At 40.5% G+C, this 20,195-nt stretch overlaps 1 protein-coding gene across 1 annotated transcript in view; it reads left to right on the forward strand.

Moving 5' to 3' along the window:
- The window catches only part of RAB2A (RAB2A, member RAS oncogene family), a 134,956-nt gene that overhangs the window by 71,645 nt on the left and 43,116 nt on the right, over nt 1–20,195 (forward strand). Inside the window, exon 6 of the mRNA XM_089685311.1 lies at nt 7,413–7,524. Coding sequence (XP_089541437.1) covers nt 7,413–7,524 — 112 coding nt within the window. The remainder of the gene's footprint in view (nt 1–7,412; nt 7,525–20,195) is intronic.

Below are 20,195 nucleotides of genomic sequence, written 5' to 3' on the forward strand. Positions count from 1 at the left end.
TTTTAATTTACCACAGGTGGACTCCATTAAAGGTGTAGAAACAACTCAGCAAAGCAAGAGAAATGGGGGGCACCTGAGCTAAATTTCACGTTGTTGCATAGGGTCTGAAAACTTATGCCAATGTGATATTTCAGTTTTTCCTTTTTCATACATTTGCAAACATTTCTAAAATTCTGTTTTCACGTTGTCACTATGGGGTACTGAGTGTAGATTAATGAGAAAACAAAATGAATTTATAAACAACTGTAGTATTAGGCTGCAACATAAAATTGAAAAAAATGAAGTTGGTCTGAATACTTTATGAATGCACTATATGTGTATTTTATAAATCATAGTCACTAATTTTCATGTACATGTCACTTTTCTTCCTTGTTCTCAACTGACCACACAAAGCACAGAAGATGATCTGTGTATAGTGTGGTCAGTTTCCATCCTTTGGCTGGCCATTCAGAGGTATGGGACACTGTACAAATGCACAGCATGCCTGTATTGGGTAGTTCTTTAAGCCATCACGCCTCTGACCAATCAGTCTGCCTCTTTCACACATTCCTTCCCAATCACAGCCTGCCACTTGATCAAGCCCCCTGCTCAAACACCACCTGAATCTTGCCTCAGGTGGAACAGACTATGTAATACAGGCACACACTGTATGTCTGTTTGGTGTCCTGTAACCCACCCAACCGCCACCACTATCAGGAAGAAGAGATGCATGGTCACATGATAGAACCTTGTAAGAAAGATCATTTCTTAAACTAAGCAATAGCAGTTATGGTACAACCATAGTGATAACTATATTAGAAAGTGTCTGTAGCATTGCACGTTCAAAACTACTTTAAAGCTGGCATAGAATCAGGGTTGTTCTTTAGTGGGACAAGGCAGAGCAAATGTCGAGTGCAGTTCTCTTATTCTAGGATGAGTATATCCCCATCCGAAATACCTTCTGTGGTCAGTTCTAGGTCTAAATTTCATTGAAACTTAATGGAGGTTCTGGATTGGAATGAAGATTTCCACTTTTCTTCCTTACAACAGTAAACATTCTTTTTGTTTAACCGCTTGAGTACCAGCCTGTAAAACCCCTTCATTATCAGGCCATTATTCTGTGCTGTAAAAGTTTGACAATGACTCGGCTATGCAACACCCTACACAAATGTATTTTATAACCTTTTTTTGAGACGCATAGAGATTTCTTTTTGGTGGTATTTACTAGCCACTTCTTTTTATACCATAAAAAGGAAAAACGCATTTTTTTTTAAAAAAAAAAAAAACCTGTTCCCCTTAGTTTCTATTATAAAACATGTCAAAAGATTGCCAAGATAGTACATGATTCATTTTTGGAAAGTTGTCACCCCATGTTGATCTCAGTTTTTGCAAATTGAGAAAATGTAAAAATCCAAAAAAGCAGACCACATTGTGCTTGAGTGAAAATAGAGATCCACACTTTGGAAAATAGTAGAAATATGGCATGCAATCCACAACTGTATTGTAGCTCTCAAACAGGCTCAGCCTGGAAGATGCTGTGAAACATCATAAAACAGAAACCAGCAGAGTGCACTAATAGTAACTTAAACTAAAAACCAAAAGACAAATGCACTCAGAGGAAAAGGATGTGACAGTCCCTTATCTGTGGTCAAGAAGACCCCTTAGCAATTGCCAGTGGCTGAGGTGAAGCTATAATATGTCCTGGGATCTTGGGAACGGCCACACTAGACCTACTCACACAGCGGTTTACTGCGCTGCATCCAAAAAAACATAATTGATAAATTACATTTCCTCTGTTGTAAGATCAGTGATCACATGGCACACTCACTCAGATCGGCTCAGTACACTTTGGCTGTGTTCTCAACTGTTTAGTGGCACAGCAGTGCATTGTGACAGAGCATGATGAATATGTCACAAAAATCAGGAAGGTAAATGTGTGGGATTCTTAGAAAACGTACTTTTTTTTTTTTTCTTCCCAAGAATATTCAGCTCATTAGGCATAGACTGCAGATAATTGAAAAACAATGTGGAAACCAATATATGATTTAAAATTTTGACCATAGATACTGTCACATACAAACTGTATATGTTTATAGTGCATTTATGTTTGCCTGGAGTTGCACTTAAATCCTACAACTCACCCTGCACACTAATTGAGAAAATGGAAGTATCGATTAAGTTCTAGGTTTTGACTGTTTAAAGTCAGCCTGACAGTTGTTCTACTGTACACTAAGAAAGTGAGTACAGCGAGATAAAAATATACTGCCATTTTTTACACTTCCTAAACATGTAGTTAAAGGTATGAGAGTCGAGCTCAGAAGTGCACCATGTATCATTAGCATCTTTTATCCATTTTGCTTTGCATTCTAGGAATGAGTAATGATATGTATTTATTAGAGGGAAGATGTGTCCTTTCATAGCTGTTATTACTAATTAGCCCAAACCTTTATCTGGCAGGCCAGAAAAAGCCGCAGCCTTTAGTCAACTCTCAGCCCCCACCATCACTGCTCATTGCCCCTGTAGCTCTGATGTCACAGCTAATTGTGGTTTAGCTGATCTCATTAAAGGTATTAGTTTGAAAGATTGCATGACACTAGGCAGGTAATATTCTATGTCTGTAGAACTGTAATAGCAGCTGAGCTGCAATTTTTCTGCACAAGATTAATCATCTTTATCTCATGGCCCTTTATGCACATACACAGGAATGCGGTAGTGCACTGACCATGCAACAGATTTTGTTACATAATGTGCCATAACCTTATAATGCCACCCACCTTCCTCAGTTTAACATAGAAACCACATGTGTGTGTTTTCAGATAAATGCGTCCAGTTCAGTTCAAATTAATTTTTCTTTTTTTGTATGTGTGTATTTAAGGTGGTCTCCAGATAGAGCGTGTTTTTTTTTTTGTTTTTTTTTTGTTTTTTTTAATGTGTTTATCTTAATCGTATAGGACACAAAGTATTCATAGACCTTGGGTGATAGGCTCATACCTTCATGTGATTGAGCACTGGCAAAACAATTGAGGACACAGCTAAAACAAAGTTGCTGCTTCTCTTTCTGGTCACACCCCGTATTCTGCACCATGAGTATCCCATAGAGGAATACCCTCCTCAGCACATTTTTCACCTCATCAGCATGTTCTGCATACTTTCTGAATAGAAAATCTCTTCCAGGTTGACATACAGCCCTTTGCTCCCAGAGTGTTCACAAAGGTTCTAGCACTACTTTTTGTCCTTTCGCAGAACTCAGGACATCCAGCTCACCGGCTATATATAGATGACCTTTTCCTGAAGGACTCTCTTCCAACTGCAATAAACTCCCACACGGCCATACAGATGCTCCAGACTTTCAGTTGGGTGATCAATTAAAAAAAAAAACAAGAAAATTTCCCTGCAGACTTCTATTCCCCTGGAATACTTGGGTCTGGTCCTAGACGCATCCCAAGTAAAGATTTTTCTTTCAGAAGAGAAAAATAATTTTCTCGCCAACATGTGCCCAATTTCTGATCTCTCCATTGCAACAACTTGTGAACCTAGAACAAGTTTGTTCCTTCGCTTGACCCACCCATGCTCCTGTCCAGCCAAGCAAGGTATTCCCTATCTTTGTGTAGGTCAAGCCAGGCCCTAACCAAGTCTCTTTAGGGATTCCCCCCCCCCCCCCCCCCGGTAACTTGAAAGTGGTAACAGATGCTAGTCTTTCAGGCTGGGGAGAAGTGTTCCAGTCCCTCAGCAGTCCAGGGAATGAAACATGGTTATCTATGGAAGCCTAGCTCCCGATCAACATCCTGGAGCTGAGAACAGTTCATGTGGCTCTGCAACATTGGCTTCCCCATTCTGCAGGGGCACCCAATCCGGGTTTGACTTACATCAACCATCAAAGGAGTACCAGGAGTCTTGCAGCCTAGAAGGAAGCAAACCAGATATACTCATGGATGGAAACTCGCTGCCCAGCAATAACTGTGGTCCACATCCCAGGAGTGGAAAACTGAAAAGCAGATTACCACTGCCTCGATCAATAGGAATGGATCCTTCACCCAGATAGCTTCAATTTGATATGTCAGAAGTGGGGGAATCTGGGTGTAGACATCCTAGTTTCCAGATTCAACCACAAACTACCACTGTTTATAGCCAGGACCAAGAATCTACTAGTGCTAGCTTCAGATGCCTTGATAATTTTCTGGTCTCAGTTCAGGTTAACATAGACCATTCCTCCTGTGTGAATTCTGCCTCGCCTTCTCAAAAAAGAGCAAGAGAGGAAATGTGATTGTCATTGAACCAAACTGTTCCAGAAGAACCTGGCACACAGACATGCTCAGACTTCTAGCAGACAACCCCTGGCCTCTTTTCCTAGTAGGCCAGATCTGCTATTTCTATGCCCTCTATTCCATCCTGCTTCTAGGTTTCTGGCTTTAACGGCATGGCTGTCGAAGTCCAGGTCTTAAGATAGAGGCGTCTGAGTCTGCGATTCATACCTTGATAGCAAGAATACTACTTCCAGGAAGACCTACTATTGTTCCTGGAAGTCATTTCCTGGAGTGACCAGACATTTCAGTCTCTGTGCTGCGCATTCTGGCCTTCCTGCAATTGGGTCTTGACAAAAACCTGGCCCTAAGCACTATAAAAAGAACAAGTCTTGACCTTGTCCATTTTCTTTTAAATGCCTTTGGCTTTGCTCTCTTGAAAAAACCTTCAAGGTGTGTCTCGTATTAAGCCCCCCTTGCTGCACTCTGGGCTTCCTTGGGATCTCAATTTGATTCTCCTTTCCATGCATAAACCACAATTTGAACCCATCACACATTCCCTTAAAGGATATCTCCTGCAAAGTAGCATTTTTGTTTGCCACCATGTCCGTTTTAGTTGATTGCCCCCATACTTTTTTCTTCACAAAGACATGGTTGTCTTACACCCAAGATCATCCTTTGCTAAGATTGTATCAGTCTTCCACCTCAATGAGGAAAGACCCCTTCAATCAATTAAATTCTCAAGGACAGCTCTCTTGCGCTTTTACGTGCCCATTCCACCAGATCATTGGAAGTTCCTGGGCATTTCAGCACCAGGCCCCTGTAGCCCAGCTGTGTAAGGCTGCAGTCATTTCTACTAGGTGGATGTCCAATGTTCTGTGTATGAAGCTTTTGAAAGGTTTATGCAACAGTGCTCAGAAGTTGGATCTTTTTGAGTCTTGTTGTAGGGCCTTTTGGCACCATTCTGTTTGCCTAATTCCTGCCCACCATTCTCATTAATTGCTTGGGGAAATCCCAGCGTCTTTGAATACTTCTCCCATGTCCTGTACTGTATGATTGAGATACGGAGTTCTAACTTGCCTGAAGTTTCCTTATCTTGGAGTACAGGACACAGGCCAACCTTCCTTGGTTGTTCTGCATTGCTTGCTACAAAACTGAGGACTCAGAGTAGTTTAGGGTTATAGGAAAGGCATCCAGGGAATGTTTCCTCCAAAAGCTTTGCCAGTGTCCAATCACCTGAAGGTACAGTTTTATAAACCAGGGTCTATGAATACTTTGCCTATGTCCTGTGCTTTACTCTAAGATATTGAATTTACATGTTAAATTCCTCTGTTTGCTTTCATCCCACTGTGAAAGCTTTCAATGGCAAGTACAGCACCAAAGTATTGTGTATGTAGCTGAAAATCCACAACTGCAGGAACCTTTTTTCATTTAAATTGTATTGTTGTTTTTGTCATAGGATAAGTCTTTTTATTTACATGACATTGCTTCCTTTTCATTAATTGTGGTTCCATATTTAACAAAAATTTGTATGGAAGATCTCCATTTTACCACACATGACACCTGCATCCTAGCAACAATGGGACACTAGATGTTTTCTGCTGAGTTCACCTTAGCAACACAAGGACACTAAGCGGTTTCCTTCAGAAGCCACCTGCATCTTGGCAACAAAAGGGCGTTAGGCTGCAGAAGCCATGTGCACCCTAGCAAACAGAAGGGAGCTAGGTGATAGAAGGATCATCTTCCTTCAGAGGCTTCCTGTGACCTTGCAAGAAAGGTGCAAGAAGTCACCTGTGTCCTAGCAACAGACGGCATTTGTGCTGTAATGCAGCACATGTAAAAGTAGCTTAAACATAACATTTGTACAAAGCACATTTTACGCAGGATCTTACTGTCTGATTCTGCCAGCAAGATCCTGTACACTAGTTGGCTTTTTTTTTTTTTTCCATATGACCAAGTTCATGTACCCTAAAGGGAACCATGCTGCATGAAGGTGATAATTGTGACACACTCCAATAGCATACAAATGACTGCATGTTGGGTGTCTGTATTGCAAGAAATGGGACAGGCTGAAGCATTTTGTCCAGTTCTGCATTCATTTTTCTTATAAAGCAGAGGAAGAGACAACTCAGCACTTTCTGCTTACTTCAATTTTCTGCTTACTAGCCACTAAGGAGATGTATTCATCAGTGCAATATTGCCCCTTCATTGTCCACTCACAGGTTGGAATAGGTTCTTTACCGTTTTTTGAGATGTTCTGCCATCTTTGTGTGTTGTGTTCCTTGAGTTCTGCTTTTAACATCCCTAAAAAGATGGGTTACTTGTTACGCTACTGGGTTATCACCAATTCCAGTGTGAATGCAAAAAAAAATCATATACTAACCAATTCTTTACACAAAGCATGATTACCGCAACAAATAATAAAACTGAAACCTATAAAGATAAGTGTAAATTCCACGCTACCCTCACCCCCACAAAAAATATTTTGTGTATCAAAGAATATTGATTACCCTTGTATTCTCACCCAAGCTATGTAAATTTATTGAGGGTGCTACTTGCATATAAATGCATTCCCGCACTGTGTATGAAATAGTGGTGTATACTTATGCAGCGCTCCCTTGTGAAAACCAAACTAAATGTTAAGCTGAAAATGTATTCACCAATACATGCATAGATATGAATTAATCCAAATACCCAACCTTATGTATAAATAAACACAAATCAATATAGTTATTTCATAAATTAGTCCATAGAGGATGCCACACTAAGTGCTAATAGTCCCCAGTATATGTTGATAAACGGATAATGTCTTTTTTTCACTTTGTGCTCAGTAGTTACAGCAATTACACCAGCATGCAAGTGGATTAAAAACTGAAACCTAGATAGCAGCTGTGCTACTTTATTCTTCAGTCTTAAAAGCAATGGTATTTGCCAAAATCATAAAATACCAACCAGTTTAATATTTTCTGGAACCCAAAGTGTGTGAGGGGACAATAGTTTCTGAATTATCACATCCCTTCATGTATGGCCACTCGGTAGCAGATGCACAATGTGATGATTAAGAATTTAAGGTATGATCTGGGAAAATGCCATAAATTGTATGCTTTCATTTGAACTTCATTTCCAGGTAAAATATTTTTGTCTTTGATCACATGTGGTGAGGTCTGTCTGACATGTTTGCTTTGCCTGCAGCGATTTGGAATCAAGGAGAGAAGTAAAGAAAGAAGAAGGAGAAGCATTTGCCAGGGAACACGGCCTTATTTTTATGGAGACCTCAGCAAAGACTGCCTCAAACGTGGAGGAGGTAACATCCAGTACTTTCTGTTCTCTTATGGTGCTGCTGTAGCAAGGTCAACTAATACAGGGATATTGAATGAAAAGTACTAATATATTATTATTTAGTGGTCAGTGGAGCAGATTACTATATACCCCAGTTTTTTTTTTTCTGTTGTGACTTCTTTGGAGTACATGAGGCTTTATTCCTAAACACAGAAGTATACAGCCATCTGCCGGAGGTTAAGACTGCAAATCAAGAGGGACAGGCGTTCTCTAGTTGCTATACCCTTGCTCATGAGCTTAGTTTTGGTTAGTTTCCCAAAGCGGTAGAACTTCTCTTCTCAGCTCTGCTGAACCTCCTTTCCAAGCAAGAGTGTCAGAATACTTTGCTTATGAATTTTGATCCTTTTTGCCTTTGGCATTATATTAATATTGAATTATTTAAAATAAGTATGTAAGCTGTTTTGGTAAATAGTTGTACAGTGTACGTTCAAGAGAACACAGTACATAAAACAACTTTTTACTGCCAAACCAGAGCCATGACACTGCAAGTATACTGCATGGTAATGTCCTAGGGCAGTGGTGGGCAACCTTTTTTTTCAACTGAGCCAAATCTCGCCAAAACCACGATTGAAATTTATTTTGAGAGCCACATTTTTAAAACTGAAAATACATAGGATGGTACACTGTTTTTAGTTTCAATAAGTTTTTATAGTAATTCATCCCCCATAGTAATTCATCCCCCATATAGTAATTCATCCCCTATAGTAATTCATCCCCCATAGTAATTCATCCCCCATATTAATTCATCCCTCATATAGTAGTAGTAAGTAAGTAGCAAGTAGTAAGCCAAGTCCCTCCTGTGTCAATTCACTTACCTTTGCTCCGCGCGTTCCTCTCGCCGTGTTCCCCGCGCCGTTCCGGTCTTCAGGGCGGACTGTGAGAGGAGCCTAGCTCCCCTCACGTTCGTCACGCTGCCCCGCCTACACACATCCTGACAGCCAATCACAAGCTATCAGGATGTGAGTGGCAGCGAGACTGGCCAATCATTGCTGGGCTAGCTGCAGAGTCCTCGGCTGCCCGAGAGGAGGGAGGGGAGCAGGCGCCTGGCACACAGAAGAGCCGCATTAGAATGTGTAAAGAGCCGCATGTGGCTCGCGAGCCGCGGCTTGCCGACCACTGTCCTAGGGAAAAGTAGTTTGTATATACACTATATTGACAAAAGTATTGGGATGCCTGCCTGTACACGCACATGAACTTTAGTGGCATCCCAGTCTTCGTTCGTAGGGTTCAATATTGAGTTGGCCCACCCTTTGCAGCTATAACAGCTTCAACTCTTTTGGGAAGGCTGTCCACAAGGTTTAGGAGTGTGTCTATGGGAATGTTTGATCCTCCTTCCAGAAGCAGATTTGTGAGGTCAGGCACTGATGTCGAACAAGAAGGCCTGGCTCACAATCTCCGCTCTAATTCATCCCAAAGGTGTTCTATCGTGTTGAGGTCAGGACTCTGCAGTCAAGTTCCTCCACCACAAACTCTCTCATCCTTGTCTTTTATGGACCTTGCTTTGTGCTCTGGTGCACAGTCATGTTAGAACGGGAAGGGGCCATCCCCAAACTGTTCCCACAAAGTTGGGAGCATTAAATTGTCCAAAATGTTTTGGTATGCTGATGCCTTAAGAGTTCCCTTCACTGGAACTAAGGGGCCAAGCCCAACCCCTGAAAAACGACCCCACACCATAATCCCCCTCCACCAAACTTTACACTTGGCACAACTTTTTGTTTCTTTAAAATTGTGTTCTAAGACAGCACAGTCAAATCATCAACTTGCATTGCCACAGCAGCATGGCTGGAGCAGACACAGAATGCTAGTTCCATAGTACAGCAGCAAAGGAATAAGCTCATCTTATGCTCTCCTATTGCATTTCCTTCCTCTTCGTACATGTGCATACTGCCAGTCCCAGTTGGCTCACTGTGCTGGCCTTCTCTCTCCCAGTCCTGAGTACTGCTGTGCAGAGAACTACATCAGGCAGATATTACATCAAATTCTGCATTTTATAAAAATTATTTGTAAAATACATAACCCTATCAGATATCTGCCTGAACATCAGGGTTTAAGTGGCATCCTCAGGAAAAGCCTTTGTTATTAAAGCGGAACTACATTGCATCTGAGCACCACATACCAAAAACTATATTTGAATAATTTAATATCCAAAGAAAACTAATCCAGCCATGTCTCCAAGCTTTATTTTGTGGATAAATCACCACCCTAGCATTTCTGGCCATGGCCTTCTTGAGTAAAGGCAGGTGATTCTTGCAGCATTTACTTCCTGGAATCCATCTGCCCTTAGCTCAGGCATGAATGCAGGAAAGTGTGCTTATCTGAGAGAACCTCCTTTTCCCCTCCTCTCCTCCTGAAGACTCCTGGGATGTATGACATCATTTGCCTAGGCAAAAAAACCATTAAGTAACTTAATGATTAAAAAAAAAAGTTTAAAACATGTCAGTATAATATACTTTACTGTTTACTAATGCTAGCAGCATAAGGATTAAAAAAGTCAATGTTGATTTAGAGAGTGAAGTTCCACTTAAAAGAAAAAAAACACACTTTAAAGTATAATGGACATGCACCTACCTGCAGTAGATTTCATTGCCCTCTTTATGCCTGAAGGCTTGGGCATTTAGTGGTAATAATGAAGCCTGCCTTTCCCCTTCCAACTCCACCCTGGAAATTGTGGTGTTTAGAGTTTATAGTTTCTCTTTTAATGTGTTTTTGATGTGTGAGACCTGCTGACTTTGAATTCATTAATATAGACACAGAATGTTTTATGCTGTGTCTATCCTTTGGCATCAATCAAGGTCAAAATATAGAATTAGGTAACCCTAGTGTGTTTGGTCTGTTCTTCTTTTTGGTAAAAACCAGGGTCAGAATTTCATACTAGCCCAGTGAAATGCTCACATTTATTACCAAGATTCCTATATAATGGTTGTGGTTTCTGCATGTAGGACACCACCATGTCCAATTTTATTACCAGTATTGTATTATAGTGCTTGGTCTCCTTTAAAATGAAGATGTTCTGTATGTGGCCTTGATCAAATTGGGAACATATATTGTACTAGACAAAAATGCGTTTAGATATTTTAAAATTACAGAAATAATTAAGAAGAGCTATGCTTAATTGCAAGTGGCATCCCATTAATTAGCTACTCAGAAACTTTCCGCTTCCTTACCTTTTAATTTTTTTTTTTTTCTCTTTTTTGCTCTCTCGCTACAAGGGAGGTTTGGGAGGGAATGTGGAAAGTCAGCCAGCTTAGCAGGATCCCCCATCAACATGACAGCTGAAGATTAATTAGCAGTTCAGTAATAATGGAGATACATCTTCTCACCAAGCTTTAGCTTTCGATAGCAGATTTATCACTAGAGCAAAAACAGCAGGGGGGTCACTACAGCAGTTATGTGAAAATGTGCAGGGGTCACTTGGACTTTCAAAATGGCATCTTGAAGTACATTGTACAGTGCCTACATTTCTTCCTGGTAGTATTTGTGAGATGGTAACATTGATGTGGGACACAATCTTTTAGATTTTATCATCAGGTATGCACTATGATCCAGCAGCAGTTGTATTAGTTTTGACTGCATATAATATGCCTAGCATCTTCTTAATCCAAATTTCATTGTCTGCATTTATACTTAAATTAGTCAATTTCTTAGGCTTGATTCAGAGCTATGCATGTCAGGAACATGCACAAAATAATGCGCTGTCCCGAAACTGTATAGCAGAGGCGCAGGGGTGCCATTAATTTATTTAACCATGCGGTTCGGTGCAGTGCGATTATACAAAAGGGTTTGGAACTTCTTTTCTCACAGGTAGGGCTGCCCATTGAAATTAACAGGCTGTCCTAGACGTAGCACTCATAGATACAGTATGAACCAGGCCTTAAAGCACAACTGAACTTAGTTTAAACTAGCTAAATATATTCCAGGTGCTTCCTGTCCAAAGATGCACAACCGCTTACAGTTTTTCTTTCTTATCCACAGCCTGAGTAGAAAAGCCTGTCACCTAGCAGGATGCTGCAGAGTGGCAACCTTGCTTTCTGTAGGGAAGCAGTGGTGTTATTGTAGAAGTCCAACATGACAACTAGAGCTCCCTCAGTACAGATCATGAGTTTTGCTGTTTGCAAAGCTATAGGGCAGCCTCTGTAGGGGGCCTGTCGGACCTAAGTAATAAAACAACTGATTTTGACAGAGAACAAGGGTCACACTCTGCAGTTGACAGGGGCAATGGGATTTTCTACTCAGGCTTTGGCTGCTTTAGAAAAAACTGTAAGGCAGTGAAAACTTTTTTGTATTGATGTACCTAGACTGTATTTAATGGATTTAAACTGTTCGGTTGGGTTTTATTGTGAACTCCAGCCTTGTTTTGGCATAAGTATATTTCCCTTAAAGTGTAGTAAAATGTTTTGTGGCTGTATGATTTCTGCTGATGGTTGGGATCAGTTGGTCTGAACTTTAATGCTCCCCATCAAGTGTGTTTCTAGCCAAAACTTTAATTCAGATTGGGGAAGGATTAGAACATCTGTCTAGTTTATATTGCTCTCCAAGGCTCTGCTACAAGGACTTGCTGTTGTGGTAACAATGGTTTCCAGACAGGTAGTGAGGGGAAAAAACCTGCTTGTATTGTGGTTGGAGACCTTTCATCAATTCCTTTCTGGTAAAACTGTTGTCACTGGGAAAGTAAATGAGGGAAAATCTTCTCTGTGGAGCCCCTATTAGCATTAAAATCTGGTGGGGTTCTGAGCATCCTTCCCCACTCCTATCTAAAATGAAGAAAATTAGTCTTTTGGTTTGACACACTTTAAAGTCTACCTGCAGCCAAGCTTTTTTATTTTAGTTTTGGAATGAGTAGGAGAAGGGTTAAAACGTCTGGTAGGTTTATTTTTTTGACTCCCCTGGGGATCTTTCAAGGCTCATTATGATAGAAAGACACAGATAACAATAACCTCACAGTGGTTGAAAAACTTCCAGCTACCAAAAAAAAGGGGTGTCTATCCCCATTTTAGAGGGTTTTTCCTCATTTGTTGGGGTTAGGAAATGAAGTAAAATATTCCCAAGAGACAGATCAGAAAAACCTATTTATTATTATTACAGGTATTTATATAGCACCACTAATTTACGCAGCGCTTTACTTATATTGTGTACATTCATATCAGTCCCTAACCCTCAAGGAGCATACAATCTAAGGTTACAAAGGTTCTTACCCTTCCCGAGGACAAAGTTTTGGGATTGAACTTTGAGCATTAATATAAACTGTACAACTCAATTGAAAAACAAACTGAAATCTTTTAGGTGGGGAAGTAAACATAAAAAACTAAAATAATGTGGTTGTATAAATGTGCACACCCTCTTAGAACTGGGGATGTAGCTGTGTTCAAAATTGACCAATCATGTTAAATAGGAGTCAGTACACACCTGCCATCATTTAAAGTGCCTCTGATTAACCCCAAATAAAGTTCAGATGTTCTAGTAGGTCTTTCCTGACATTTTCTTAGCCGCATCCTACAGCAAAAGCCATGGTTTTCAGAGAGCTTCCAAAGGTATCAGTCAGGAGAAGGGTACAAAAGAATTTCCAAGGCATTAGATATACCATGGAACACAGTGAAGACAGTCATCGTCAAGTGGAGAAAATATGGCACAACAGTGACGTTACCAAGAACTGGACGTCCCTCCAAAATTGATGAAAAGACGATAAGAAAACTGCTCTGGGAGTCTGCCAAGAGACCTACAGCAACATTAAAGGAGCTGCAGGAATATCTGCTAAGTACTGGCTGTGTGGTACATGTGCCAACAATCTCCCATATTCTTCATATGTCAGGGCTATGGGGTAGAGTGGCAAGACAGAAGCCTTTTCTTATGAAGAAAAACATCCAAGCCCAGGCTAAATTTTACAAAAACACATTTGAAGTCTCCCAAAAGCATGTGGGAAAATGTGTTCTGGTCTGATGAAACCAAGGTTGAACTTTTTGGCCATAATTCCAAAAGATATCTTTGGCGCAAAAACAAAACTGCACATCACCAGAAGAACACCATACCCACAATGAAGCATGGTGGTGGCAGCATCATGCTTTGGGGCGATTTTTCTTCTGCTGAAACTGGTGCCTTATGCAGGCCATAGATGGGTCGAAAATCGGCCGATTTTTCCGCCGAAAATAAAATCGGCCGATTTTCGGATCGTTAGTGGGCTAGTTGGTCGGCCGTTTTTTGGTATTTTGCACGTTTTTTTTCTTCTGTAAAGTTGGAAAAAAATCGTCCGATTTTGCCGATCGGCCGATTTTCGCGGCAATTAGTGGGCAAATCGGCCGATTTTTTGCCGATAAAAAATCTGCGCATGAGCAGTGACCTGCAAGAGGAAGACAAAAAGAAAAAGAAGAGGAGGAAGAAGAAGAGGAGGAAGAGGATGAAGAGGAGGAAGAGGATGAAGAGGAGGAAGAGGATGAAGAGGAGGAAGAGGATGAAGAGGAGGAAGAGGATGAAGAGGATGAAGAGGAGGAAGAGGATGAAGAGGAGGAAGAGGATGAAGAGGAGGAAGAGGAGGAAGAGGAGGAAGAGGAGGAAGAGGAGGAAGAGGAGGAAGAGGAGGAAGAGGAGGAAGAGGAGGAAGAGGAGGAAGAGGATGAAGAAGAGGAAGAGGATGAAGAAGAGGATGAGGAGGAGGATGAAGAGGATGAGGAGGATGAAGAGGATGAGGAGGATGAAGAGGATGAGGAGGAAGAAGAGGACGAAGAAGAAGTAGGATGAAAATAAGAATTCCAGTCCAGCAAAAAGTGTCTCTGCAGCGAGCTCCGCTATTTCTGACAGTTCTCTGACAGTTCTTTGACATTTACAGCGGTTGCAACAATGTATCTATTTGTTTCCGAATAAAAACATCTGTATCCTAAATGGAAACAAATAGATACAATGTTTCAACCTCTGTAAATGTGAAGGAACTGTCAGAGAACTGTCAGAAATAGCGGAGCTCTCTGCAGGGACACTTTTTGCCAGCTGTAGAAGGGATGAAAATCGGCCAATTTTTTTTACCATTGATGGTAACGTCGGCCGCTTGAACGACCGAATTTTCGTTTTTTAAAAGAAAAATCTGCCGTTTTTCTCCCCATCTATGGCCTGCATTAGTCAAGGTAGAGGGAATTATGAACAGTTCCAAATACCAGTCAATATTGGCACAAAACCTTCAGGCTTCTGCTAAAAAGCTGAACATGAAGAGGAACTTCATCTCTCAACATAATGACCCAAAGTATACATCCAAATCAACAAAGGAATGACTTCACCAGAAGAAGATTAAAGTTTTGGAATGGCCCAGCCAGAGCCCAGACCTGAATCCAATCGAAAATCTGTGGGGTGATCTGAACAGGGCTGTGCACAGGAGATGCCCTCGCAATCTGACAGATTTGGAGTGTTTTTGCAAGAAAGAGTGGGCAAATATTGCCAAGTCAAGATGTGCCATGCTGATAGACTCGTACCCAAAAAGACTGACTGCTGGAATCAAATCAAAAGGTGCTTCAACAAAGTATTAGTTTAAGGGTGTGCACACTTATGCAACCATATTATTTTAGTTTTTTATTTTTACTTCCCTCCACCTAAAAGATTTCAGTTTGTTGTTCAACTGAGTTGTACAGTTTATAGGTCACATTAAAGGTGGAAAAAGTTCTGAAATGATTTATCTTTATCTCATTTTTTTACATCACAGAAAACTGACATTTTAACAGGGGTGTGTAGACTTTTTATATCCACTGTACCTCCTGAAGCCTGTCTGGAATACTCCCTTGACGCCGCTAAGTGAAGTCTAGTTGTTACTGCTCACCTCCACCATCACAGGAGCGAGCTCTCAAATGCTGAGCTCAGAAATACTATGTCAGGGGACAGGGAGCTCATGAGGGGAGTTTGAGTAAGAGAAAGAGCTCACTCCTGTGATGGTGGAGGTGAACAGTAGTGACTAGGCCTCACTTCTATGTCCTGAAAGTTTTCCAGTCATGCTTCATGAGGTACATAAATGGCCTACACCTATAGCTGGGGCATTATTCAACTTTGGTCAGAGCTGCACAGTTTGTTTTTATCTACAGACACCGATATCCAGGTGTGTTTTTGTAAAGGTGAACTAACCCCAATAAGAGCAACATTTTTGGAATTGATTTGTGTAACCTTGAGTGTGTACCTTGTTTATCCACAAGGTGGCGGTAGAGTACACAAAATCCAAATGTGACTTACATTTGTTTACAAGTCTTAGAATCACAATGGTGGTGATGATCCACATCCAGTCCTATTAATTCAGGTCTTTATATTTGGTTTGGGTTTATCGGACGATGTATACTTTGCTTCATACTTCCCTTATATATGGCTGAGGAGTCTTGATGGATCCTACAGCATTAAGCTGTTAATCTACCTTGAGTAAAATTAGAATTACACTGTATGTATTTAGCATGTACATTAATGTATATATGCTGACTGAATGAAAGGCTAAAACTTGGAAACCTTGAAATCCTCAAGGAAGAACATTGACAAATGTACAATCCAGACGTTTGCAATGTAACAGTAATATGCTCAAGGTTTGAGTCTGCTAGCACCTAGACTAGACTAATTGTTTTCTGCATTAATTTGTCCATTACTAGTGATGGCTATATAGAGATAGGGGACCCAAAATATATTTATTTTTTTAAATTTGTAATTGACCAGATCTGTTGACTTATGCTCATCTGCTCTTAAAAATCCAAATGCACATATTATGTAGTTTTAAGCGGTATATATTATATTGTAAAGTGCTGAGCAAACTGTTGGTGCTATATAAATCCTGTATAATAATAATATAGAGATAGGGGACCCAAAATGTGTGTGTGTGTGTGTGTGTGTATATATATATATATATATATATATTTTATTTTTATTTATTTTTTTTTTTGTATTTAACCAGATAGCTGTTGACTTGCACTCTTCTGCTCTTAAAAATGTAAATGCATGTATTATGTAGTTTTAAAGTGGAGTTCCAGCTGATTTTGTGTTTATTAAAAGTCAGCAGCTACAAAAACTGTGGGAGGCACATATGCAAACAGGTGGGAGGCACATATGCAAACTATTGCAATTCCTATACCGTTCACCTGATTTGGATGTAAATACCCTCAAATTAAAGCTGACAGTCTGCAGTTAAAGCACATCTTTTTTGTTTCATTTCCAATCCACTGTGGTGGTGTATAGAGCCAAAAATGTTAGAATTGTGTTGATGTCCCAATATTTATGGACCTGACTGTATATGTGTGTATATATATATATATATATATATATATATATATCGTACATTCACATTAGTCCCTAACCCTCAAGGGGTGTACAATCTAAGGTCCCTAACTCACATTCATACATACTAGGGCCAATTTAGACAGGATCCAATTAACCTACCAGCATGTCTTTGGAGTGTGGGAGGAAACCGGAGTACCCGGAGGAAACCCACGCAAGCACAGGGAGAACGTGCAAACTCCATGCAGGAGGCACCATGGTCCGGAATCAAACCCATGACCCATTTACTGCAAGGCAGACGTGCTAACCATTAGGCCACTGTGCCGCCCTATTTTACATGCTGTATCATACATCCCCTTGAAAGACGCACATGATGTAATCAACATAAATGGTGCAGTATTTTTTACTTTGAAATTTGCCACACTAACAGCTGAACTTTGCAAATGGCACAAGTCGGCAATTAAGGCTCAGTTGATATTACTGCGACTTGTCGTGACTTGCAACACAAAAAGCCATCTAAGTCACAACCCATTTATTTCAATGGCACCCGTTCCGGTTTATGCCACTAAAGTTGCAGCATGTTTAAAAAAGGTTCCTGCACTACCTTAATGCGACTTAGAATCCCATGTACTGCGTGGAAGCCACATGAAGGTTGCACTGGAAACTGTGCAACTTTGGAGTCACACTAGTGGGAACCAACGATGCCTGAAGTCCCTATGTATAAATGGAGGACCATAAAAACTGCTTGATGAGAAGTTTTCTTAGTTTCCCTTTTGGAAAAACATACCGTGGTTTTTCAATAAACTTTCAGGAGCCTAGTGTGAATTGAATGTATTAGATGACTCCTATGAGGGGGATACTTTTATTTTGGACATGGTCTTTGAATCAGTCCCTAGTATGTCTGGTTGTTTCACTAGTGAGCAATGTAAATAGTTGGATTCCCCTCTAACATTTGTCATTCATGAATTTCAGCTACAGTCAGGTCCATAAATATTGGGACATCGACATAATTCTAACATTTTTGGCTCTATACACCACCACAATGGATTTGAAATGAAACGAACAATATGTGATTTAACTGCAGACTGTCAGCTTTAATTTGAGGGTATTTACATCCAAATCAGGTGACCGGTGTAGGAATTACAACAGTTTGCATATGTGCCTCCCACTTGCTAAGGGACCAAAAGTAATGGGACAATTGGCTTCTCAGCTGTTCCATAGCCAGGGGTGTGTTATTCCCTCATTATCCCAATTACAATGAGCAGATAAAAGGTCCAGAGTTCATTTCAAGTGTGCTATTTGCATTTGGAATCTGTTGTTGTCAACTCTCAAAATGAGATCAAAGAGCTGTCACTATCAGTGAAGCAAGCCATCATTAGGCTGAAAAAACAAAACAAACCCATCAGAGAGATAGCAAAAACATTAGGCGTGGCCAAAACAACTGTTTGGAACATTCTTAAAAAGAAGGAACGCACCGGTGAGCTCAGCAACACCAAAAGACCCGGAAGACCACGGAAAACAACTGTGGTGGATGACCAAAAAATTGTTTCCCTGGTGAAGAAAGCACCCTTCACAACAGTTGGCCAGATCAAGACACTCTCCAGGAGGTAGGTGTATGTGTGTCAAAGTCAACAATCAAGAGAAGACTTCACCAGAGTGAATACAGAGGGTTCACCACAAGATGGAAACTATTGGTGAGCCTCAAAAACAGGAAGGCCAGATTAGAGTTTGCCAAAGGACATCTAAAAAAGCCTTCACAGTTCTGGAACAACATCCTATGGACAGATGAGACCAAGATCAACTTGTACCAGAGTGATGGGAAGAGAAGAGTATAGAGAAGGAAAGGAACTGCTCATGATCCTAAGCATACCACCTCATCAGTGAAGCATGGTGGTGGTAGTGTCATGGCGTGGGCATGTATGGCTGCCAATGGAACTGCTTCTCTTGTATTTATTGATGATGTGACTGCTGACAAAAGCAGCAGGATGAATTCTGAAGTGTTTCGGGCAATATTATCTGCTCATATTCAGCCAAATGCTTCACAACTCATTGGACGCCGCTTCACAGTGCAGATGGACAATGACCCAAATCATACTGCAAAAGCAACCAAAGAGTTTTTTAAGGGAAAGAAGTGGAATGTTATGCAATGGCCAAGTCAATCACCTGACCTGAATCCGATTGAGCATGCATTTCACTTGCTGAAGACAAAACTGAAGGGAAAATGCCCCAAGAACAAACAGGAACTGAAGACAGTTGCAGTAGAGGCTTGGCAGAGCATCACCTGGGATGAAACCAAGTGTCTAGTGATGTCTATGCGTTCCAGACTTCAGGCTGTAAGTGACTGCAAAGGATTTGCAACCGAGTATTAAAAAGTGAAAGTTTGATTTATGATTATTATTCTGTCCCATTACTTTTGGTCCCTTAATAAGTGGGAGGCACATATGCAAACTGTTGTAATTCCTACACCGTTCACCTGATTTGGATGTAAATACCCTCAAATTAAAGCTGACAGTCTGCAGTTAAAGCACATCTTGTTTGTTTCATTTCAAATCCATTGTGGTGGTGTATAGAGCCAAAAATGTTAGAATTGTGTCAATGTCCCAATATTTATGGACCTGACTGTATATAGTGGCATTTAACCTGGAAGTATGATTAAAGGGCTTAAATCAATACACACAACTATTTTTGTACAATGTGGCAACAAATTTGTAATGCATCATCAAAGTGTATCTAAACACACAGGAAAAAAGAAATGTATGTATTGCAGCTTACCTTTCCTTTGACGTGGTGGCCGATTTTTCTTTTTCTTTATTTTCACCTGGTGATCCTGCCAGGAACACGTTTCCTGTTCTAGGGGGACAACTGTAGTCTGAGGGAGCAGCATTGTATCCCTGGGGAGTGTTTGGGCTATATAACATCCCTCCCTCTTCATAATATAATGGGAGGTGTTTTGTAGTCTAAGGAGATAGCTGGGAACAGTGCTAGCTGGGAACAGTGCTGACTGAGAACTGTCTGCAGAGGAAGAACACGATACACAGATATAACAAAATTATTTCAATGGTATATTTAATAGAGCATAAAGGAGCAAATAATAGAAATGTATTGTTGGAGTTTGCATGCAGTTTAAGGCTGTGTAAAGAAATGCCTAAACTCTTGTAGCTAAAACATCAATGGTCTCATTCGCTTAACAGTGCTAATTCTTTGGTGCAGGGACTTTTGATAACCAGTCAGCTTTTATCTAGGAGATAGGCTTTTTTTTTTTATCACATTAGTGTTACTGCTTCCTGCCCTCTGAAAAGTGATCCATTGTGGGCATCTAGGAGAGGCGTACAGGTGTTCAGGAGGCACTACTGCTGCCTTCTAAACACTTTTTTTTTTTTTTTTTTTTTTTAATTTAAATTGATAAACAGCAATTTTACATTG

Source organism: Staurois parvus, unplaced genomic scaffold (genome assembly GCF_062004578.1).
Source record: "Staurois parvus isolate SC_StPar_1 unplaced genomic scaffold, SC_StPar_1.0 ptg000371l, whole genome shotgun sequence".
Classification (NCBI taxonomy): domain Eukaryota; kingdom Metazoa; phylum Chordata; class Amphibia; order Anura; family Ranidae; genus Staurois; species Staurois parvus.